Source organism: Zonotrichia albicollis, chromosome 3 (assembly GCF_047830755.1).
Source record: "Zonotrichia albicollis isolate bZonAlb1 chromosome 3, bZonAlb1.hap1, whole genome shotgun sequence".
Lineage (NCBI taxonomy): Eukaryota > Metazoa > Chordata > Aves > Passeriformes > Passerellidae > Zonotrichia > Zonotrichia albicollis.
Window position 1 is genome coordinate 1,431,158 of NC_133821.1, and position 21,940 is coordinate 1,453,097.

General features: G+C 48.8%; 3 protein-coding genes across 5 annotated transcripts in view; 1 reads left to right on the forward strand and 2 right to left on the reverse strand.

Moving 5' to 3' along the window:
- CLU (clusterin) overlaps positions 1 to 171 on the reverse strand; it is a 19,341-nt gene extending 19,170 nt beyond the window's left edge. Inside the window, exon 1 of the mRNA XM_074536351.1 lies at positions 22 to 171. The gene's annotated coding sequence lies outside the window, so the exon portion shown is untranslated. The remainder of the gene's footprint in view (positions 1 to 21) is intronic.
- LOC141728521 (uncharacterized) overlaps positions 1 to 16,463 on the reverse strand; it is a 22,091-nt gene extending 5,628 nt beyond the window's left edge. Inside the window, exon 1 of the mRNA XM_074537352.1 lies at positions 16,400 to 16,463. Coding sequence (XP_074393453.1) covers positions 16,400 to 16,463 — 64 coding nt within the window. The remainder of the gene's footprint in view (positions 1 to 16,399) is intronic.
- LOC141728411 (uncharacterized) lies at positions 13,542 to 21,940 on the forward strand. 3 transcript variants are annotated; one of them, XM_074536354.1, is made up of 3 exons: positions 13,542 to 13,644; positions 16,210 to 21,276; positions 21,373 to 21,940. In XM_074536354.1, exon 2 carries the CDS (start codon positions 17,142 to 17,144, stop codon positions 21,258 to 21,260), a length of 4,119 nt encoding a protein of 1,372 aa, XP_074392455.1. In that variant the 5' UTR covers positions 13,542 to 13,644; positions 16,210 to 17,141; the 3' UTR covers positions 21,261 to 21,276; positions 21,373 to 21,940. The 3 variants fall into 3 exon arrangements, with proteins under 3 accessions (XP_074392455.1, XP_074392454.1, XP_074392456.1); XM_074536353.1 differs by lacking the exon at positions 13,542 to 13,644 and adding an exon at positions 13,785 to 13,899; XM_074536355.1 differs by lacking the exon at positions 13,542 to 13,644 and adding an exon at positions 14,359 to 14,487.

Sequence of the window (21,940 nt, forward strand, 5' to 3'; positions counted from 1 at the left end):
GGGGTTCCCGCAGTGCCGTACCCGCAGTCCCGCTCCGCTGCCGGGGCCGGGGCCGCTCCGGTGCCGCTTTATCCCCGGGCCCGTCCCGGTCCCGCCCCGTCCCCGCTCCCGGAGCTTTCTGGAACGGCCCCGGCGCCGCCCCGGCCTGGCCGCGGGCCCGAGATTCGCTAATTAATTAATTTATGTATTCATAATTAACTCCCGGCACCGCCCCCTGCCCGCCTGGCCTGGCTGCGGGCCTGGGGAATCGCTAATTAATTAATGCATTCATAATTAACTCCCGGCACCGCCCCCAACCCAGCCCGGCCTGGCTGCGGGCCCGGGCTCCGCTAATTAATTAATGTATGCATTAATTAACTCCGGGCTCCGCCCTCTGCCCGGCTGAGGGGCCCGGGATTAACCAATTAATTTATTTGTTCATTAATTAACTCCCGGAACTGCCCCGAGGATTTCCGACCCGGCCCGGAGGGGGCGTTTGGCAAATTAATTAATTAATTAGTTAATTAATTCTCGCCCCATCCCGGAGAATTTCGCAAATTGATTAATTTATTAATTAATTCCCGACCCTGCCGGGGGAAGGGGGTGGTTTGCAAATATTAATTAATTTATTCATTAATTAACTCCCGGAACTGCCCCGGGGATTTCCGACCCGGCCCGGGGGGGGGCAAGGGGGGGGTTTCGCAATTAATTAATTAATTAATTAAATCCCAAAATTCCCCCGGGGATTCCCGAGGCGGTCCGGGGTGTGGGGGGGGCTTCTCAAATTAATTAATTAATTAATTAATTAATTGTCGAAATTCCCCCGGGGATTCCCGAGCCTACCGGGAGGGAGGAGTTCGCAAATATTAATTAATTTAATAATTAATTCCCGCTCCGGTCCGGGGGGTTCGCCCCGCCCCCTTTCCCCGAGATGGGCGGGGCCGGGGTTGGGCCAAGCCCCGCCCCCAAAACAGCCCCGAGTCCCCCCAGGGACCCCCAAATTCCCCGGGGGAAACTGAGGCACAACCGCCCCATCCCTATCCTGGGATACCCCCCCGAATTCCCGCCCCCAAATTCCCGCCCCAAATTCCTTCCTGGAACTGACACATTCCAAGGGAAACTGAGGCACGAATCCCCCCTCCTCATCCTCGGACACCCCAAATTCCCGCCCCATTTTCCCGCCCCAAATTCCCGCCCCATTTTCCCGCCCCAAATTCCCGCTCCTTCCTGCAGCATCCCTGGGGAAACTGAGGCACAAACACCCGCCCCTCCCCAACCTGGAACCTCCCAAATTCCCGCTCCTTCCTGGAGTTTTACATTCCTGGGGAGACTGAGGCACAACCGAACTCCCCCCCCCATCCTTGGATTCCCCAAATTCCCACCCCAAACTGCCCCCACCCTTGAAATTCCCTCTGCTTCCTGAAGCTGCCACATTCCTGGGGAAACTGAGGCACAAATCTCTCCCTCCTCCTCCGACCCCCAAATTCCTGCTTCAAATTCCTGATCCTTCCTGCAGCATTCCTGGGGAAACTGAGGCACAGCTCCCTCAATCCCGGGGTGCCCCAAATTCCCGCTCCTTCCTGGATCTGCCTCATTCCAGGGGGGAAACTGAGGCACAAATCCGCCCCTCCTCATGCTCGGACCCGCCCAAATTCCCGCCCCAAAATTCCCGCCCCAAATTCCCGCTCCTTCCTGGAGCTGCACATTCCTGGGGAAACTGAGGCACAAACTCCCCTCCCCAGTCCTGGCACCCCCCCACCAAATTCCCGCTCATTCCTGCGGCATTCCACGGGGAAACTGAGGCACAGCCCCCTCCCTGCTCATCCTCGGACCGCCCCAAAATTCCCGCCCCAAATTCCCGCTCCTTCCTGGAGCTGCCGCATTCCATGGGGGAAACTGAGGCACAGCGCCTGTGCTCATTCTGGACCCCCTCCCCCAAATTCCTTCTCCTTCCTGGAGCATTTTGGGGGAAACTGAGGCACAGACCCCCCCACACACACATTCTGGGACCCCCCCCCCTCAGATTCCCATCCAAAATTGCTCCTTCCTGGAGCTGCGGCATTCCTGGGGAAACTGAGGCACAGTCCGCCCCACTCCTGGAGCCCCCCAAATTCCCGCCCCAAATTCCCGGAGCTGCAGCATTCCTGGGGGGAAACTGAGGCACAGCCTTCCCCCCATCATCCTAGAGCCCCCACAAATTCCCACCTCGAATTCCCGGAGTTTCAGCATTCCAGGGGGGAAACTGAGGCACGAATTCCCGCTCCTCATCTTTGGACACCCTCAAATTCCCGCTCTTAATTCCCGCTCCTTCATGGAGCAGGGGAAACTGAGGCACAGCGCCCCTCATCCAGGGACCCCCCCAAATTCCTGCCCCAAATTCCCGCCCCAAATTCCCGCTCCTTCCTGCAGCTGCACATTCCTGGGGAAATTGAGGCACAGCCCGAAGCCCCCATCCTGGGATCCCCCCAAATTCCCACCCCGAATTCCCCTCCAAAATTCCTTCTCCTTCCTGGAGCTGACGCATTCCAGGGGGGAAACTGAGGCACAAATCCCCGCTCCTCATCCTCCGACCCCCCAAATTCCCGCCCCAAATTCCCACTCCTTCCTGTGGCATTCCAGGGGAAACTGAGGCACAGCTCCCTCAATCCCGGGGTGCCCCAAATTCCCGCTCCTTCCTGGAGCTGCAGAATTCCATGGGGGAAACTGAGGCACAAATTCCCCCCTCCTCATCCTCGGACCTTCCCCAAATTTCCGCCCCAAATTCCCGCTCCTTCCTGGAGCTGCCATTCCTGGGGAAACTGAGGCACAACCACAACCCCCCCATCCTGGGATCCTCCAAATTCCCCTCCCCCCCCCCAGATTCCCACCCCAAATTCCTTCTCCTTCCTGGAGCTCCACATTCCAGGGGGGAAACTGAGGCACAACCGCCTCCTCCCTACCCCAGGACCCCCTCCCCACCAAATTCCAGCCCCAAATTCCTGATCATTCCTGGGGAAACTGAGGCACAAATCCCCCCCCATCTCATCCTCGGATCCCCCCAAATTCCCGCCCCAAATTCCCGCTCTTTCCCAAAGCATTCCAGGGGAAACTGAGGCACAGCCCCCACATCATTCTGGAATCCCCCCCCCCCAAATTCCCGATCCTTCCTGCAGAATTCCAGGGGAAACTGAGGCACGAACACCTCCCCCGCATCCTAGTGTTAGAAATGCGGAGCTTGACTGGGCCAATGTTCAAGCAGCAATCAATTAATTAATTAATTTACTTATTAATTAATTATGGTAAAGGATGAGCGATACAGGGCCGGGTACAGCGGGGGCAGATTTCCCTCCCACTGAGGGTTGAGGCTGACAGGGGGTGGAAAACCTCAAATTTTGGGTTTTCAAAAATTTCATTTAATTATATTATATTATATTATATTATATTATATTATATTATATTATATTATATTATATTATATTATATTATATTATATTATATTATATTATATTATATTATATTATATTATATTATATTATCTAAGAATAGAAGAAAAAAAAGGAAAGGAAAGGAAAGGAAAGGAAAGGAAAGGAAAGGAAAGGAAAGGAAAGGAAAGGAAAGGAAAGGAAAGGAAAGGAAAGGAAAGGAAAGGAAAGGAAAGGAAAGGAAAGGAAAGGAAAGGAAAGGAAAGGAAAAGGAAAGGAAAAGGAAATGACAATAAAATCTCGTGACCAGACCACAAACACCCAACACGGGACCAATCCCAGCCGCACCCGCGCGTTCCGCAGCAGCCGATAACCACCGTGCGTTATTGTTCCCATTCCGTCCCGATAACCACCGTGCGTTATTGTTCCCATTCCGTCCCGATAACCACCGTGCGTTATTGTTCCCATTCCGTCCCGATAACCAACGTGCGTTATTGTTTCCATTCCGCTCCTGAGGCCTCTCAGAAAAATCCTGACAAAGGGATTTTTCAGCAAATACCGCGGCTCCATATTCCCAATTTTTGCTCATCAGCAATTTCCATTCCCAGTTTTTACCTCACAATTCCAGGCAGGATTTTCATTTATTTTTTCTCAGGATCCACATCCCCAAAGGGGGTCCCAGCTGTGGCTCCACCTTTCCATTCCCAGCACCAGAAATCCCAAAATATCGGTGTGAAAATTGAATATTTTATATGGGCTTTTGGCAAATATTCAAAGGAATGTTCTCTCTGTTGTGTTAGAAATTTGTGCTGTGTTAATTTTCTTAAGTGAGTGTTAAATATGGTTTTGGGTTATAACAAAATGTTAAAATGTTAAAAAGCTGCGCTGTGTAAAATATTTTGATTTTTAATGAAGGGCTCACAGCGAGATAGCAGCCCCAAATCTTTCCGAGAAAGAGAATTTATTGCTCCCTTATCAGAAAAAATGAATTTATTCCTGGCTCCAAGTCGCCGTCAGGATTCAGAGGGAGGAGCTGACACTGACCAGACAAAATCCTTCAAAAAATTGAATTTTTGCCTCATTAATGAGATGGGTAAATCCACACCAAGTGTTGTTTTTAAGGGTTAATCCTCTGTTAATCTCGGTCCTTTTTTAGGTTTATTTTCCCCATAAAACTTACCCAGACCATCCATAACTCTTTGTTTTTATTTGTCCTAATCCAAATTGTCCAAATTAATAATACTCTAATTTTATTACTATTTTATAACCATTTTATTACTATTGAACTTTGAAATTAAAAAAAAACCCAGAGATCCTCACTACCAGCAATGCCCGAAATTTACAGCAAAACCAGCAATATTCGGAATTTATAGCAATATTCTGAATTTACTGCAAAACCATCAATATTTGGAATTTATAGTAATACCAGCAATATTCTGAATTTACAGCAATATTCTAAATTTACAGCAATATTCTGAATTTACAGCAATATTCTGAATTCACAGCAAAACCAGCAATATTCTGAATTTACAGCAATGTCCTAAATTTACAGCAATATTCTGAATTCACAGCAAAACCAGCAATATTCTGAATTTATAGCAATATTCTGAATTTACAACAATATACTTAATTTACAGCAATACCAGCAATATTCTGAATTTATAGCAATATTCTGTATTTCCAGCAATATTCTGAATTCACAGCAAAACCAGCAATATTCTGAATTTATAGCAATATTCTGAATTTACAACAATATACTTAATTTACAGCAATACCAGCAATATTCTGAATTTACAGCAATATTCTGAATTCACAGCAATTCCAGCAATATTCTGAATTTACAGCAATTCCAGCAATATTCTGAATTTACATAAATATTCTAAATTTACATCAATACAAGCAATATTCTATATTTACAGCAATATTCTAAATTTACGGCAATATTCGAAATTTACAGAAATACCAGTAATATTCAAAATTTACACCAATATTCTAAATTTAAAGCAATTCCAGCAATATTCTGATTTTACAGCAATTTACAGCAATATTCTAAATTTACAGCGATACCAGCAATATTCTGAATTTACACCAATATTCTAAATTTAAAGCAACTCCAGCAATATTCTGAATTTACAGCAATACCAGCAATATTCTAAAATTTTACTTCAAAAATAATTTTTCTAATGTTTTTTACGATTGCAAAAACCCTTTCAGGCTCAGCCACGAGCAGAGAGTTCTTGTCAAAAATGACATTTTAAACATCTTCAAATTCCCCAAAATTGTTCTGGAATTCACCCAAATTCCCACCCCAAAATCCGCCCTGTGGAAAACGCCTTTCATTTTTGTTCAAATTTTTAAAGTTTAATAGTTGTGAAAATAATAGTGAAAATAACAATAAAAATAGTAATAAAAATAGTAATAAAATAGTAAGAAAATAGTAAGAAAATAGTAATAAAAACGGCAATAAAATAGTAACATAATAGTAATAAAATAGTAATAAACATGGTAATAAAGTAGTAACATGGTAGTAATAAAATAGTAATAAAAATGGTAATAAATCAGTAACAAAATAGTAATAAGATCCTAGTAAAATGGTAATAAAATAGTAACAAAGTAGTAATAAAATAGTAGTAAAACTGGTAATAAAATAGTAAAAAATAGTAATAAAATAGTAATAAGATCCTAGTAAAATGGTAATAAAATAGTAACAAAGTAGTAATAAAAATGGTAATAAAATAGTAATAAAATGGCAATAAAATAGTAACATAATAGTAATAAAAATGGTAATAAAATAGTAAGAAAAACGTAATAAAGTAGTAGTAAAGTGGTAATAAAATAGTAATGAAAATAGCAATAAAATAGCAATAAAATAGTAACAAAATCGTAATAAAATAGTAGTAAAAATAGTAATAAAAATGGTAATAAAATAGTAATGAAAATAGTAATGAAAATAGTAATAAAAATGGTAATAAATTAGTAATAAAAATTAGGATATTCAGAATATTAAAAGTATAACACAACAATATAAATAAACAATAAAACAATAGAAAGTAAAGAATTCACTTTAAAATTGACTTTAAAATAGGAAACAATATAAAGATTTTTATTTTAAAATTGACTTTAAAATGGGAAACAATAAAAAGTTTTTTACTTTAAAATGCATTTTCAAACATGAAACAATGAGAAGGTTTTACTTTAAAATTTACTTTAAAATATGAAACAATAAAAAGATTTTTTTATTTTAAAATTGACTATAAAATACGAAACAACAAAAAGTTCCTTACTTTAAAATAGGAAACAATAAAAAGCAAAGAATTCCGGATTTTCGGGCGCCTGGGACTCGGCTAAAAAAGGATTTTTACATCTTTGCTAAGCAAGGATCGCCCATTAAAAGCAATAATTTATTGCATTTTTATACATTTCTACACGATTTAAACATTATTTTTTGTAACTCAGGGTGTTGGTGCTGAATTTCAGCTCCCCCCTCACCCAGTTTGTAAATGAACCTTTTGTTCCTCCAGGTCTGGTGCCCCTGATAAGGAGAAAATAAAATAAATCCAAGGAGAAAATAAAATAAATTCAAGGAGAAAATAAAATAAATCCAAGGAGAAAATAAAATAAATCCAAGGAGAAAATAAATCCTTGTCCGGGACCTTGGTGCTGCTGCCTTATCTCGGTGCAAACGGGAGGAATTTCTGGGTTATCTTTTTAAATTCTGAGTTAGTTACAAAAAGTGTTTCACATCACACAGTTCCTGTTTAATTTTATTTTACGGCCTAAAAACTGAATTTACCACACTGCTTAAAAGAGATTATTACAGCGCTAATTAAATGAGATTAATACAGCCTAACGTTGCAACATAGCACATATAGTATTTGTTTTAATTACTGTTTAATACTAATTAATTTTTATTAGTTTTAATTAATGGATTAAATGTATGCCAAGAGCCAATCAGATCATGGGCATTTGTCACATAATTTATATTGTATATGCATTTAATATACATTCATCAATAGTTTCCTGTAAATCTCGTCCTATTCTTGATTCTGGAAATGTATGTCGCTATAATATAATAAATAAAAAATAAAATATAAAATAATACATGATATGATGTGATGGTACATTACATTACATTACATTACATTACATTACATTACATTACATTACATTATATTATATTATATTATATTATATTATATTATATTATATTATATTATATTATATTATATTATATTATGTAATATGCTAAATATGTAATATACTCTATATGTAGCATATCTATCTAATATAGTATATAAATAATATATAATACACTATATGTATCATATAATATAGATGTAATATATCTATAATATATTATATATATATTATATAGTGTATATTAAAAATAATACGTAATACATAATAGAAATAGATAATATATGCTAACATATAAAATATAATATATATTATATATAATACATAATATAAATATATACTATATACTTATATAGTATATATTTATATTATGTATTATATATACATTATATATATATATAAATATACTATATTATATTTATATAGTATATAAATAATATATTATACAATGTCTATAACATATTATATATGTAATATGCTATATCTATAATATATAATACCCTATATATAATATGGAACATATTATACATACAATATATATACAATATACAATGCATAGAATATACTATATATCTATAATATATATACATAGAATATATATAATATGGTATATTCTATATATATTATACAATATATATTTTATAGCAGATATTTAATTTACTGTATATATAATATCCTATATATACAGTACATATATTTCAGAATATATATCTGTAATATACTATGTAAATAACATACTGTATAAAATCTACAATATATTATATAAACAACATAATATTTATATAATACATCATTTTAGGGGATCCTGGATTTTGGGGGGTTCATTCCTGCACCCTGGAGTTTGGGGATCCTGCATTTTTGGGGTCCATTCCTGCATCCTTGTTGTTTGGGGATCCTGGATTTTGGGGAACCCAGGGATTTGGGATTTTTGGGGGTGCAGGATTTGTGGGCTCCTGGATTTTTGGGAGTTCTTTCCTGTACCCTGGATTTTTGGGTGTCCGGGATTTTTGGGGGTCCATTCCTGCACCCTGGATTTTGAGGTTCCTGGATTTTGGGGTTCTGGATTTTGGGAGTTCCTGGATTTTGGGGCTCCTGGATTTTGGGGATTCCTGGATTTTGGGGCTCTGGATTTTGGGGATTCCTGGATTTTGAGGTTCCTGGATTTTGGGGATTCCTGGATTTTGGACTCCTGGATTTTGGGGCTCTAGGTTTTTCGGGCTCCTAGATTTTGGGGGCTCCTGGATTTTGGGGGTTCCTGGATTTTCGGGGCTCCTCGATTTTTGGGGCTCGGCATTTTGGGGATCCTAGATTTGGTGGCTCCTGGATTTTGGGGGCTCTGGATTTGGGGCTCCTGGATTTTGGCCTCCTGGACTTTTGGGGATCCCGGATTTTTGGGCTCTTGGATTTTGGGGGCTCCTGGATTTTAGGGGCTCTGAATTTTAGGGCTCCTGGATTTTAGGGCCATGGAGTTTGGGGATCCCGGGTTTTGGGGCTCTGAATTTGGGGGCTCCTGGATTTTGGGGCTCTGGATTTTGGGGATCCCAGATTTTGTGGCTCGGGATTTTGGCCTCCTGGACTTTTGGGGATCCCGGATTTTGGGGCTCCTGGATTTTGGGGGATGCTGGATTTTTGGGGTGTTTCGGAGGAAGGCTCCGTCTCTCCCTCGCTGCCCCCTGGATAACCCTAACAGGCTGCGCATGCGCACTGAGCTCTGAGTTACGTAATTAAGAAATTATGCGCTAATTAAGCCTCGTTATTTCAGAGATAAAATCACAGCTGGGATTCCAAACCTGGAATTGTCCCGACTTTGCCCGTCCCGAGGCCAGGATCGGTTTTGGGATCTTGTTTATCCCAACATTCCACCTGTGCCCTGATTTTCACATGAAACACCTGGGATTTTATTAAAAGTAATAAAGGAAAAGTATTTATATCTATATTATATCGGAATATATTTCAGAATATAAAAATACATTTGTATATATATATTTGAATATGCATTATATTATATCCTCTAGAATATAAAAATATTTTTCCTATATATATTAGATACATATATTAAAAATTATATTATAGATGTAATATAGATATATTTTATCAAGATACAATAGAAATATAATATATAAAATAGCTACATTAATATGTATAAAATATATAATATAATAATATATATTAAAATATATCTTTTTATTTTCTAAAACATTGATATAGTTACAATTTAGCACGAATCATATCCAGTTGTCACACTAATCACATAAGTTTTTTCTTTATTACTTTATAACAAGTAATAAAGGAAAAGTATTTCTATATATATTGTATTATAATATATTTTAAAATATAAAAATATTTTTTAATAATAGTAGATATATCTATATATAATTATATATTATATAAAATATATTTATGTATATATAATATAGATAATATAGACAAAATATTTCTAGTAATATGTATATAATAATATATAAATATATTTTTTTAAATTTTCTGAATTATTGATAGAGTTAGAATTTAGTCAGCACGAATCATGTCCATTTATCACATTAATCACATATACATTTTCTTTTCTACTTTATAAAATGTAATAACAAAAAAGTATTTATATATGCATTATATTAGGATATGTTTTAAAATATAAAAAGATATATTTATATATATATTAGATATATGTCAATATATAATTATACATTATATATAATATGGATATATTTCATCTATATATAAAGTATAGATAATACAGATAAAAATATTTCTATTAATAGGTATATAATAATATATATAAAAAATATTTTTTTATTCTAAATTATTGATATAGTTACAATTTAGCACGAATCCTATCCATTTATCAACCCCCTCCCTCCAAATTCCCACCCCAAATTCCTTCTCCTTCCTGGAGCTGCCGCATTCCTGGGCGTTATCAACGAGCAGCCAGAAATCCAAATTAATAAATGTGAAAGATTTTCTTTTTGTGATTAAAAATTCCATTTTCAAAAGTCACAGCCAAAGAGACAGCGTTGGGATTGGTGCTGGGTGAACCCAGGTCCGGCCTCTATCGCATTGGATCTCCCTCTGTTCCTGGTGTCATTTATGAACAAGAAATCTGAATTAATGAATGGGAAAGATTTTATGTTTGTGAGTGAAAATTCGGTTCTCAAAACCCAAATTCCATTCTCCAAACCCGCAGCCAAAGAGGCAGCGTCGAGCCCAGGGCTGGTGCTGGGTGATGCTGGGCCCGACTTCTATCACATTGAATCTCCCTCTGTTCGTGTTATGAATTATCAACGAGAAACCCAAATTAATAAATGCAAAAGATTTAATTTTTGTGACTAAAAATTCAGTTCTTAAAAACAGACAAAGGGACAGTGTGGAGCCTGGGGTCAGCACTGGGTGAACCCAGATCCAACCTCTATCGGGTCGGATCCCCCTCTGTTCACGTTATAAATTATCAAGGAGAAATCCAAATTAATAAATGCGAAAGATTTTATTTTGGTGACTGAAAATTCAGTTCTCCAAAGTCACAATCAAAGGGATCAGCGTGGAGCCCGGGATCAGCTCTGGCTGAACCCAGATCCGGCCTCTCTTGCATCAAATCTCCCTCTGTTCGTGTTATAAATTATCAATGAGAAATCCAAATTAATAAATGCAGAATATTTTAATTTTGTGACTAAAATTTGGTTGTCAAAAAAAGCCAAATAGGCAGCGTGGAGCCCGGGATTGGAGCTGGGTGAACCCAAATCCAACCTCTATCGCATTGGATCCCCCTCTGTTCACGTTATAAATTATCAAGGAGAAATCCAAATTAATAAATGCGAAAGATTTTATTTTGGTGACTAAAAATATCATTCTTAAAAACATTCTTCAAAACATTCTCCGAAAAGACAGCGTGGAGCCTGGGGTTGGTGCTGGGTGAACCCAGATCCAACCTCTATTGCATGGGATCCCCTCTGTTCGTGTAATAAATTATTAACGAGAAATCCAAATTAATAAATGTGAAAGATTTTATTTTTCATGACTAAAAATTCAGTCTCCAAAGTCACAATCAAAGGGACAGCGTGGAGCCCGGGATCAGCACTGGGTGAATCCAGATCCGACCTCTATCGCATCAGATCTCCCTCTGTTCATGTTTTAAATTATCAATCAGAAATCCAAATTAATAAATGCGAAAGATTTTATTTTCTTGACTAAAAATTCAGTTCTCAAAACCCAAATTCGGTTCTGAAAAGCCCCAGCCAAAGAGACATCGTGGAGCCCGGGATCAGCACGGGGTGAACCCAGATCCGGCCTCTATCGCATCAAATCTCCCTCTGTTCGTGTCATAAATTATCAATGAGAAATCCAAATTAATAAATGCGGAATATTTTATTTTGGTGACCAAAAATTCAGTTCTCAAAAGTCACAATCAAAGAGACAGTGTTGGGATTGGTGCTGGGTGAACCCAGATCCGGCCTCTCTCGGATCGGATCCCCTCTGTTCACCAGCGCCGTTTCCATCGGGGCTGCTTTATTCCGATTTTTCTGCCTGAGGAGGATTTCTTTTGTCACCTCGATTTCTTTTGTCACCCGATTTCTTTTGTCACCCGATATCTTTTGTCACCCCGATTTCTCTTGTCACCCCGCACGTGTGTGAAGTTCCTTTCATTGTGCGGGAGAAGCCGAGGGTTCCGATTTGTGTTCCTGAGCACTCCGCTGATCTGATGGGTGACATTTATCAGGTCCTGATGGCCCGGGCTGTTCCATGGGAGGCGCATCCCTGCTCCAGCCACGTCCTCTCATCACGAAATAAAGAATTTTCCTCCTGCTGCCACCAAGTTTGGTAATTCCAGAGTGGCGATCTGTCTGCGGGCTGTCCGTGCTCAGAGGCCTGTTGGACATTGAATTTATTTTCAATTTTTATTTTTATATATTTTCCACATAAGCATGAATTATTTTCCATTATATATTACACCCCTAAGTATGAATTATATTATATTACGTATCACAGCAACTTCGGTGTGCCAATCTGTCTGTGGGCTGTCCGTGCTCAGAGGCTCGTTGGATATTGAATTTATTTTACAATTTTTATTTTATACATTTTCCACCTAAGCATGAATTATTTCACATTATGTATTACACCCCTAAGTATGAATTATTTTATATTACATATCACAGCAGCTTCGGTGTGCCAATCTGTCTGCAGGCTGTCTGTGCTCAGAGGCCCGTTGGATATTGAATTTATTTTACAATGTTTATTTTTATACATTTTCCGCTTAAGAATTAATTATTTGACATTATATATCACAGCAACTTCTGTGTGCTAATCTATCCCTGGGTTACTCAGGGTCAGAGGCTCATTGGACGTTAAATTTATTTTACAATTTTTATTTTTATATATTTTCCATATAAGCATGAATTATTTTCCATTATATATCATAGTGGCAATCTGTCTCTGGGCTGTCCACAGTCAGAGGCCCTTTGGATGTTAAATTTATTTTACAATTTTTATTTTATACATTTTCCGCCCAAGCATGAGTTACTTTCCATCACATATTACATTGGGATCCCCCAAACTCCTGCCCGAAATTCCAGCCTCAAATTCCTGCAGTTGCACATTCCTGGGGGAAACTGAGGCACGAAACCCACTTCATCCTGGGATCCCCGAAATTCCCGCCCCAAATTCCTGGAGTTGCACATTCCTGGGGAAACTGAGGCACAGCACCCCCAACATCCTGGGATCCCCGAAATTCCAGCCTCAAATTCCTGGAGTTGCACATTCCTGGAGAAACTGAGGCACAAAACCCCCTTCATCCTGGGATCCCCCCAAATTCCCGTTCGTTCCTGCGATATTCCTGGGGAAACTGAGGCACAGCCCGGTCCAATCCTGGGATCCCCCAAATTCCTGGAGCTGCAATATTGCAGGGGAAACTGAGGCACGGCCCGCCGGGTGCCGCCCGATCCGTCCGTCATTCCCGGAGAACAATGGGAACCGGGAACCGGGAACTCGGGACGGGGGAGGGGCGGGGCCGGGACCGCCCCCGTCCCGCGGGGACTCGGACCCGGATCGGGATCGGGATCGGGATCGGGATCGGCACCGGGATCGGGATCGGGACCGGGACCGGGATCGGGATCCAGATCGGGACTGGGATCGGGATCAGGTTCGGGATCGGGACCGGGATCGGGATCGGGATCGGGATCGGGATCGGGATCGGGATCGGGATCGGGATCGGCACCGGGACCGGGATCGGGATCGGGATCGGGACCGGGATCGGGATCAGGTTCGGGATCGGGATCCAGATCGGGATCGGGATCGGGATCGGGATCGGGATCGGGATCGGGATCGGGATCGGGATCGGGATCGGTACCGGGATCGGGTTCGGGGACCCCCGGCCCGGCCGCGGAGCCCGGAGCGGGTACGGGACACTCGGGAGGCTGCGGGATCCGGGAATGGGAGGGGGAGTTCCGGGAATGTGCGAGGATCCCGGGAATGCGAGCGGGACCCCGGGAATGGGAACGGGCCCCGGGAATGGGAACGAGACCCCGGGAATGGGAACGGGACCCCGGGAATGGGAGCCGGACACCCGGGAGTGGGGGCGGGACCCCGGGAATGCGTGCGGGACACTCGGGGGGCTGCGGGAACCCGGGAATGTGGGGGGATCCCGGAAATGCAGGAAGGACCCCGGGATCGGGGCAGGACCCCGGGAATGGGAACGGGACCCCGGGAATTTGGGGGGATCCCGAGAATGCCTGCGGGAGACTCGGGGAGCTGCGGGATCCAGGAAATGCGAGCGAGGTCCCGAGAATGCAGGAGGGACCCCGGGAATGTGGGAGAATCCCGGGAATGCGGGGAGGGGGGGGGACCCCGGGATCGGGACGGAACCCCGGGAATGGGAGCGGCATCCAGGAATGGGAACGGGACTCCGGAAATATGAGCGGGACGCTTGGGGGGCTGCGGGACCCCCGGAATGGGAACGGGACCCCGGGAGTGCGGGGGGATCCCGGTATCGGAGCGGGACCCCGGGAATGCGGGGGGGAATCCGGGAATGTGGGGGGACGCCGGGATCGGGACGGGACCCCGGGAATGGGAACGGGATCCCGGGAATGTGGGGGGACCTCGGGAATGCGGGGAGGACCCGGGATCGGGACGGGACCCCGGGAATGGGAACGGGATCCCGGCAATGAGAACGGGACCCCGGGAATGCGAGCGGGACCCCGGGAATGGAAACAGGACCCCGGGATCGGGACGGGACCCCGGGAATGGGAACGGGACCCCGGGATAGGGACGAGACCCCGGGAATGAGAACGGGACTCCGGGAATGTGGGGGGATCCCGGGAATGAGAACGGACCCCGGTATCGGGACGGGACCCCGGGAATGGGAACGGGACTCTGGGAATGCGGGGGGATCCCGGGAGCGGGAGCCCGGGAATGCGGGGAGGGATGCCGGGATTGGGCCGGGCCGGGCCGGTCCCTGCCGGGTCGCGCTCCCCCGGGGCCGTGTCGCGACATGCGGGGCCGTGTTTGGCCATGTCCGGACATGTCAGAACATGTCGGGCCGGGTTTTCCCGGCGTTTTGCGAGACGCGCCTTCCCCCGGGGGCTCCTTTTCCCTTCCCGCGTCCCGGGGGTCCCTGGCCCCATTTTGGGGGGGTCCCAGCCCCCATTTTGGGGGGTCCCAGCCCCCATTTTGGGGGGTCCCAGCCCCGCTCTGGGGGTGGGGGGGGAAATTTGGGGTGCAGCCGGGATGGGGGAGGGGCGGCCGTGCCGGTGGGGGGGGGAGGGGCACTCCCGGCTCTGCTGATTAATTAAAAATATCGATATCGATATCGATCCCGTACCGATATCCAGCTGTGACAGGCAAAACCTGACAGCTTAGAGTTAGAAAATATCTGTTTATTTATGTTTATTGTGGGATAGCTCCAAAAAATACACCCCGCAATTTACAGGTGCTGACAGAGCCCTTATTTTATCCATAGCTGGGTATTGAACACCCAAAATACAAATATTCATCACTTTGGTAATTAGTTCCAAAGTCGTTAAGCATGCGCAGTTTGTTCCTTGAAATGGGTCCGGGGTCCCTTCCATGGGGAGGGGTCCCAAAATGAGGAAGGAAATGAAGTTTTCCTCCCTCTGACCTTTTCAATGCAAATACGACAAATTAACCCTTTGTAGAACTCCCACTCCCGTCTTCAATTGGGGTCAGAACAGAGGAATTTAGGTTCATACAATTGTCCTATATTCATCAATTTCTATTTATCGATTTCTATTTATCCGTTTCTATTTATCAATCAAAAGCTATTTATCAGTCTCTTAATTCTTCATTATAAACCCAGCTAACCCAACATGGTGCTAACAGACAATCAATTATTAGTTAATTAACCCTTAACTTCATCAGGGCCTACCCATTTATCTTCATTAACTCCAGCAAAGCTGATCTCTAACTAAAATCTCCTCTAAAATCTCTGAATTCATTACAGTTTGTGTTTCTCTGAATTCATTACAGTTTGTGTCTCTGAATTCACTAAAATTTGTGTCTCTCTGAATTCATTAGTTTCTGTCTCTAGATTCATTACAGTTTGTGTCTCTCTAAATTCATTAAAATTTGTGTCTCTCTGAATTTCTTAAAGTTTGTGTCTCTAGATTCATTAAAGTTTGTGTCTCTCTAAATTCATTAAAATTTGTGTTTCTCTAAATTCACTAAAATTTGTGTCCCGCTGTTCCCGCAGCTCCGACGTTCCCTGGGATCGGGACTCGCGGTCGGGAACCACCGGAGCGGGAGAGGCTCGGGCGGTGACCTCGGTGGCCCCGGAAAGAGCGCGCACCTTCCTCCTCCTCCTCCTCCTCCTCCTCCTCCTCCTCCTCCTCCTCCCCCTCCTCCTCGTGCCCGACTTCCTCTTCCTCCCCCGGGCACGGAACCGTCGGGCGGCGGCGGCTGCGACACCGCGGGGACATCGCGGCACTGGCGGGAATCCCGGGACATCGCGGCGCTCACGGCATTCCCGGGACACGCTTGGGACTGAGAACATTCCCGGGACACCCTCGGGACATCCCTGGGACGTCCCCGGGACTCACGGAAATCCCGGGCCGCTTTTGGGACTGAGAAAATTCCCCGGGACACCCCCGGGAAATCTCCGGAACTGTTGGAATTCCCGGGACACTCTTGGCACTGAGAAAATTCCCGGGACACCTCCGGGACATCCCCGGGACACCCTCGGGACATCTCCGAAACTGTTGGAATTCCCGGGACACTCTTGGGACTGAGAAAATTCCCTGGCACACCCTCGGGACATCCCTGGCGCATCGCCGGAACATCCTCGAGACTGCCGGAATTCCCGGGCCGCTTTTGGAATTTCCAGGACACTTTTGGGACTCTGAAAATTTCCTGGACACCCCTTGGGACTCAAAAAAAATTCTTGGAACACCCTTGGAACACTCTTGATACTGAGAAAATTCCTGGGACACCCCCGGGACTACCGGAATTCCCGGGACACTTTTGGGACTGAGAAAATTTCCTGGACACCCCCAGGACATCTCCAGGAGACATCCCCGGGACTACCGGAATTCCCGGGACACGTTTGGCACTCCCGGGCCACTTTCGTTGCCTCCAGCAGCCCCGGCGAGGAGAGGAGGCGCCGCTCCTGTCCCGCTCTCCGGGGCCATGCGCTGCTTCCGCCTCCCCCGGAGGAGGAGGCGCCCCGAGGATGCCCCCGGGGCCGCGGATCGCGGAGCTCTCCCGGCGGAGTTTTCCACCCAGTCCCGGCACACCGGGAGAGACGCCGGGATACCGGGAGAGGCGGGAGCCGGGCCCGGGTGTGCGCAGGTGAACGGGAAAGGGCCGGGGAGCGGCAGGGCCCGGCAGGAGCAGCCGCAGGTGGGGAACAGCCCCAGAGGGAGCCAAGCCATCGGGAAGGACTCTGGGGACAAGCCGGGTGTCCCACGCCAGGCCAGGAACGGGAATGTGCCCAGGGAAGAGATGGATCGGCCTCGGCGTCGGGCCCCGCTCCCACCGCGGGCTGGGAACCGGGAGGATGAGGAGGGAGAGCCCAGCAGCAACTCCCGGAGCCAGGAGAGGGACACGAACGAGGACAGTGCCAGCCACAATGGGAATGTGCCCAGGGAAGAGACGGATCGGCCTCGGCGTCGGGCCCCGCCCCCACCGCGGGCTGGGAACCGGGAGGATGAGGAGGGAGAGCCCAGCAGCAATTCCTGGAGCAATTCCCAGAGCCGGGACAAGGACAGTGGCACCCACAATGGGAATGTGCCGAGGAAAGGGACGGATCAGCCCGTGAGCATTCCCACGTTCTCGGTTGTCAGAGGGGAGGATGAGGAGGGGGAGCCCAGCAGCAACTCCCGGAGCTGGGGGACGGCCACTGCCGCCGCCACCACCCCCGGGCGGGACAGACGGACGGAGGCTCTGTCGGGAGCGGAGCGCAGGGAGTGGCTCTGGCAAAAGCTGCTCCAGCTGGGAGAGGACATGGAGAACTGGGAAGGGAAGCCCACGGCGGAGCTGGCGGCCGGGCTGGCGCGGCGCATCGCGGAGACGCCGCTCTGCAGCTACCCCGAGGGGCCGGGGGGGACCCGCAGCGCCCGGCGGGAGCGGAGCTCCGGAGCCAGCCCGGGCCCCGACATTCCCAGCGGGAATTATGGGAGCCTCCTCGGAATGCTGGGGGCCAGCGGGAGCACCGAGAGCGCAGAGGAGGACTCGGGCGCCGGCTCAGGCTCAAGCTCGGGCTCGGGCTCAAGCTCCAGCTTGGGCTCAAGCTCAGGCTCAGGCTCAGGCTCAAGCTCGGGCTGGGAGCAGGGCTCTGGAGCCAGCCCAGACTGCGGCGTTCCCAGCGGAAATTGCTTCATCGGGATGGTGAGGGCCAGCGGGAACGCCGAGAGCGCGGAGGAGGACTCTGGCTTGGAGCAGGATCAGGCTGCCGTGAGCGGCCTGCAGGCTTCCAGCCGCCTGGAGCTGAGGTTCCCGGAGGTGTGGGCGCGCTCCTGGCTGGACTGCGGGCGCGTGGCCGAGGAGGTGCAGCTGGACGGGGCCCCGGTGCCGTTCCAGCGGCAGCGCCGGCTGCGCCCGGACGAGGAGGAGCAGATGGCGGAGCTGCTGCAGGAGTACCTGGAGCGGGGAATCGTGGTGAAGGGCACCTCCGAATCCAACAATCCCTTGATTCTCTACCAAAAACCGCACGGGCGCGGCGTCCGCCTCAGCCTGGACTGCGGCGCCCTCAACGCCGCCACCCCCGTGGAGCCCCAGGAGCGGCTGGACCGGGACAGGCTCCTGACCTCCATCAACCCCCGCAGCCGCTTCTTCTCCGTGCTGGACCTGTCCAACGCCTGCCTCGCCATCCCGCTGGCCCCCAGCTGCTGGCACCGCTTCGCCTTCACCTTCCGGGGCCAGCAGTTCCTGTTCACGCGGCTGCCGCCGACGTTCCACGGCACCGGCTCCATCGTGCACCGCCGCGTGGCCGCCATGCTGAGCCAGCTGAGCCCCGACACCGCCCGCGGCGTCTTCCACTACTCCGACGACATCCTGATCACCGCCAAGCGCCGGCGGCAGCTGCGGTTCCGCACCCGCCGCGTGCTGCAGCTGATCCAGAGCACCGGCTTCAAAGTGAACCGCGAGAAGACGCAGCTGGTGCAGCCCGAGGTGAATTACCTGGGCCTGACCCTGAGCGCCGCGGGGCGCCGCGTGCTCCAGGAGAAGCTGGACCAGATCTGCCAGGACTGCGACGCTCCCGAGCCCTGGCATCCCGCCCGGCTCCGCTCCGTCCTCGGCAAGTTCAACGATTTGGAGGAATTCATCGCCGACTACTTGGAGCTGGCGATGCCGCTGCAGGCCCTGGCGGTGCCGGAGAAGTGGCAAGGGGAGCGGGAATGGCAGTGGCAGCGGGAATGGCAACGGGAAGGCCGGGAGCAGCTGCAGCGGCTGAAGGAGGCTCTGAAGGCGGCACCCACCCTGCTTTTCCCGAAGAAATCCGAGCCCTTCGTGATCCGGCTGTCGGTGCACGAGCGCTCGGTGGGAGCCGTGCTGCTGCAGGAGAGGGACGGAGAGCTGCTCCCGGTGCGGCACTGCTCCCACAGACTCCGCGGCCAGAGCTTGGCCCCGCAGGAGGCCGCGTGCCTGGCGGCCGTCCGGGCTGTCGAGGCCTTCCGGAACCTCATGGGGCTGGCTCCCGTCCTCATCCAGGGCCCCGCCGGGCGTTACCTGCTCCGGAGCGAGCCGCTGCTCGAGGGCTACACCTGCGACCCCGAGCTCCCGGAGCGATGGAGGGTGCTGGTGACCACCAAGGGCCCGGAGCGGCAGGAATCCCAAACCGCGCCGATGCCGCTGGCCCCGTGGCTGCAGGAACCCCAATGGGTGTCGATCCCGCTGGCCCCGGCGCTCCGGCAGCTGCCTGCCGACATTCCCAAAGCCAACGTCTGGTTCCTGGCCGTGGAGAAGGGATGGTCCGGAAACCAGTCCGTGGCCTTTGCTGCCGTGAACCTGGAGGAGCGGTGGCTGCTGGGGCTGCGGGAGGGCCCTGAGGAGGAGGTGGTGGTGCTGGAGGCGCTGCAGGAGCTGCAGGAGCAGCACCGGAGCTGCCGCCCGCTGTTCCTCTATTCCAGCTGGCCGCGGCTGGCGCCGAGGCTGAAGCAGCTGGCACTGCAGGAGCAGAGCTGGGACTGCCACAGCTGGGACCCCACGGCGTCCGAGGCGCTGCAGTGGCTCCGCTCCTTCCCGGGAATGCTGCAGGTGCGCCAGGTGGGATGGCGCGGCAACGTGGCGCCGGATGAGGGGAGATGGATGCAGGAGGTGACAGCCAGAGCCAGAGCCGTGGCCGAGAACCCTGTGAAGAGCTGGAAGGTCTGGGAGCCGTCGGCGTCCGAGCGGCAGGAGATCGTGGCGCAGTGCCACCGCCGGTGCCACGACGGCGTGCAGGAAACGCTGCGCCGCGTGGAGCACGTGCGGTCCTGGAGGAACGCCCGCGAGGACGTGGCGCGCTGGGTGCGGCGCTGCCCCCGGTGCCAGGATGGGAATCCCAACCCCGACCCGGCCCCGCAGCGCGAGCGGGGCCCCTGGTCCCGGCTGCGGCTCAGCCTCTGCACGGGGCTCCCGCAGAGCCCCGAGGGGTTCCGGGCGCTGCTGCTGGCGCAGGACGAGCTCTCGGGCTGGCTCGACGCCTTCCCGCTGCGGGAGCCCGCGCAGCCCGAGGTGCGCCAGGTGCTGCTCCACAAGGTGTTCGGGCGCTTCGGGAGGGTGAGCGCGGTGCTGCTGGAGCCCACACCCGCCTGGCTGTGGGAGCTGCTGCAGCAGCCGCCCCTGCTGGGCTGGCACGGGCGCCTGGAGCCCGCGGAGCCGGCGGAGGGAGCGGCCCCGGGGGTGGCCAGGGTGGCGCGGGCGCTCGGGAAGGGCTGGGCGGCCGCGCTGTCGCTGATCCGGGCGGGATTCGCGGCCCAGTGGGTGCGGGAGGAGGAGCTGGGAGCGCTGCTCTGCGTCCCCGGGCTGCCGCTGGAGGCGCGCTGGGAATACCCCGGGTGCGGGAGCTGGGAATGGATGGGGGACTGTGGCGGGAAAAAGAAAAGGAAAGGGAATGGGAAAGGGGATGGGGATCGGAAGGAAAACGAGCTCTGGCGGCTGCGCTCGATGGCAATCGTGTGGGGGTACCTGCAACGGGTGCAGAACGCCTGCAACTGGGAATCCCATCCCTGCCCTAGGATCACCGGAACCACCCCGGTATGCAACTCTGGTTGGAGCTGGGATTGGGATCTGGGTTTGGAATCGGGATCAGGATCTGGGAGTTAGGATTGGGATCTGGGAGCTGGGATTGGGATCGGGAACCAAGATTGGGGATTGGGATTGGGATTGGGATTGGGATTGGGATCAGGATCTGGGAGTTAGGATTGGGATCTGGGACTGAAGCCCTAAAGCAGATAGCCTTCCAGAAGTAATGGGTTAAAACATGGGATGAGAAGCATGTAAAGAAGGGCCTAGCACTAGAACACACGGAGAAAGCACAGCACTAGGAAAACAGAGCAATAAATTAGATAAAAGGTAGAGCATCATGACAGGGGAAGAGATGGGTATAGGAGAAACTAATAAGCTAAGCAGGTTTAGAGCCAGCAATGTCAAAACGACCCTAAGGGTTTTGCCAAGCCACGGGATCTAAGCCAAATGCACCGGGAATTGACCAAATTAGGAAAAGAGTTCAAAAGTTTAAAGAGGAAGACTCATCGGAAAGACCCCGTCTATGATGAAGGCAACAGGAACGACCACCTGAAAATTCCCCAAAAGAGATGTCTCCACCTACGCTCCGCCCACGCTCCGCCTACACCACGCCCCATATGAATATGCATGATTATGTATCTGATCTGATGTAATCCTATACCCAAAATTGTATATAAGGCTTGCTTTTGCTATGTGAACTCAGAAATCCATTTTGTGATTTCTCCGACGCGTCGCTAATAAAAATACCTCCTGCTTAA

What these genes read in the sequence shown, in the direction of transcription:
- LOC141728411 (XM_074536354.1), top strand. Translation starts at nt 17,142, where the DNA reads ATGCGCTGCTTCCGCCTCCCCCGGAGGAGGAGGCGCCCCGAGGATGCC.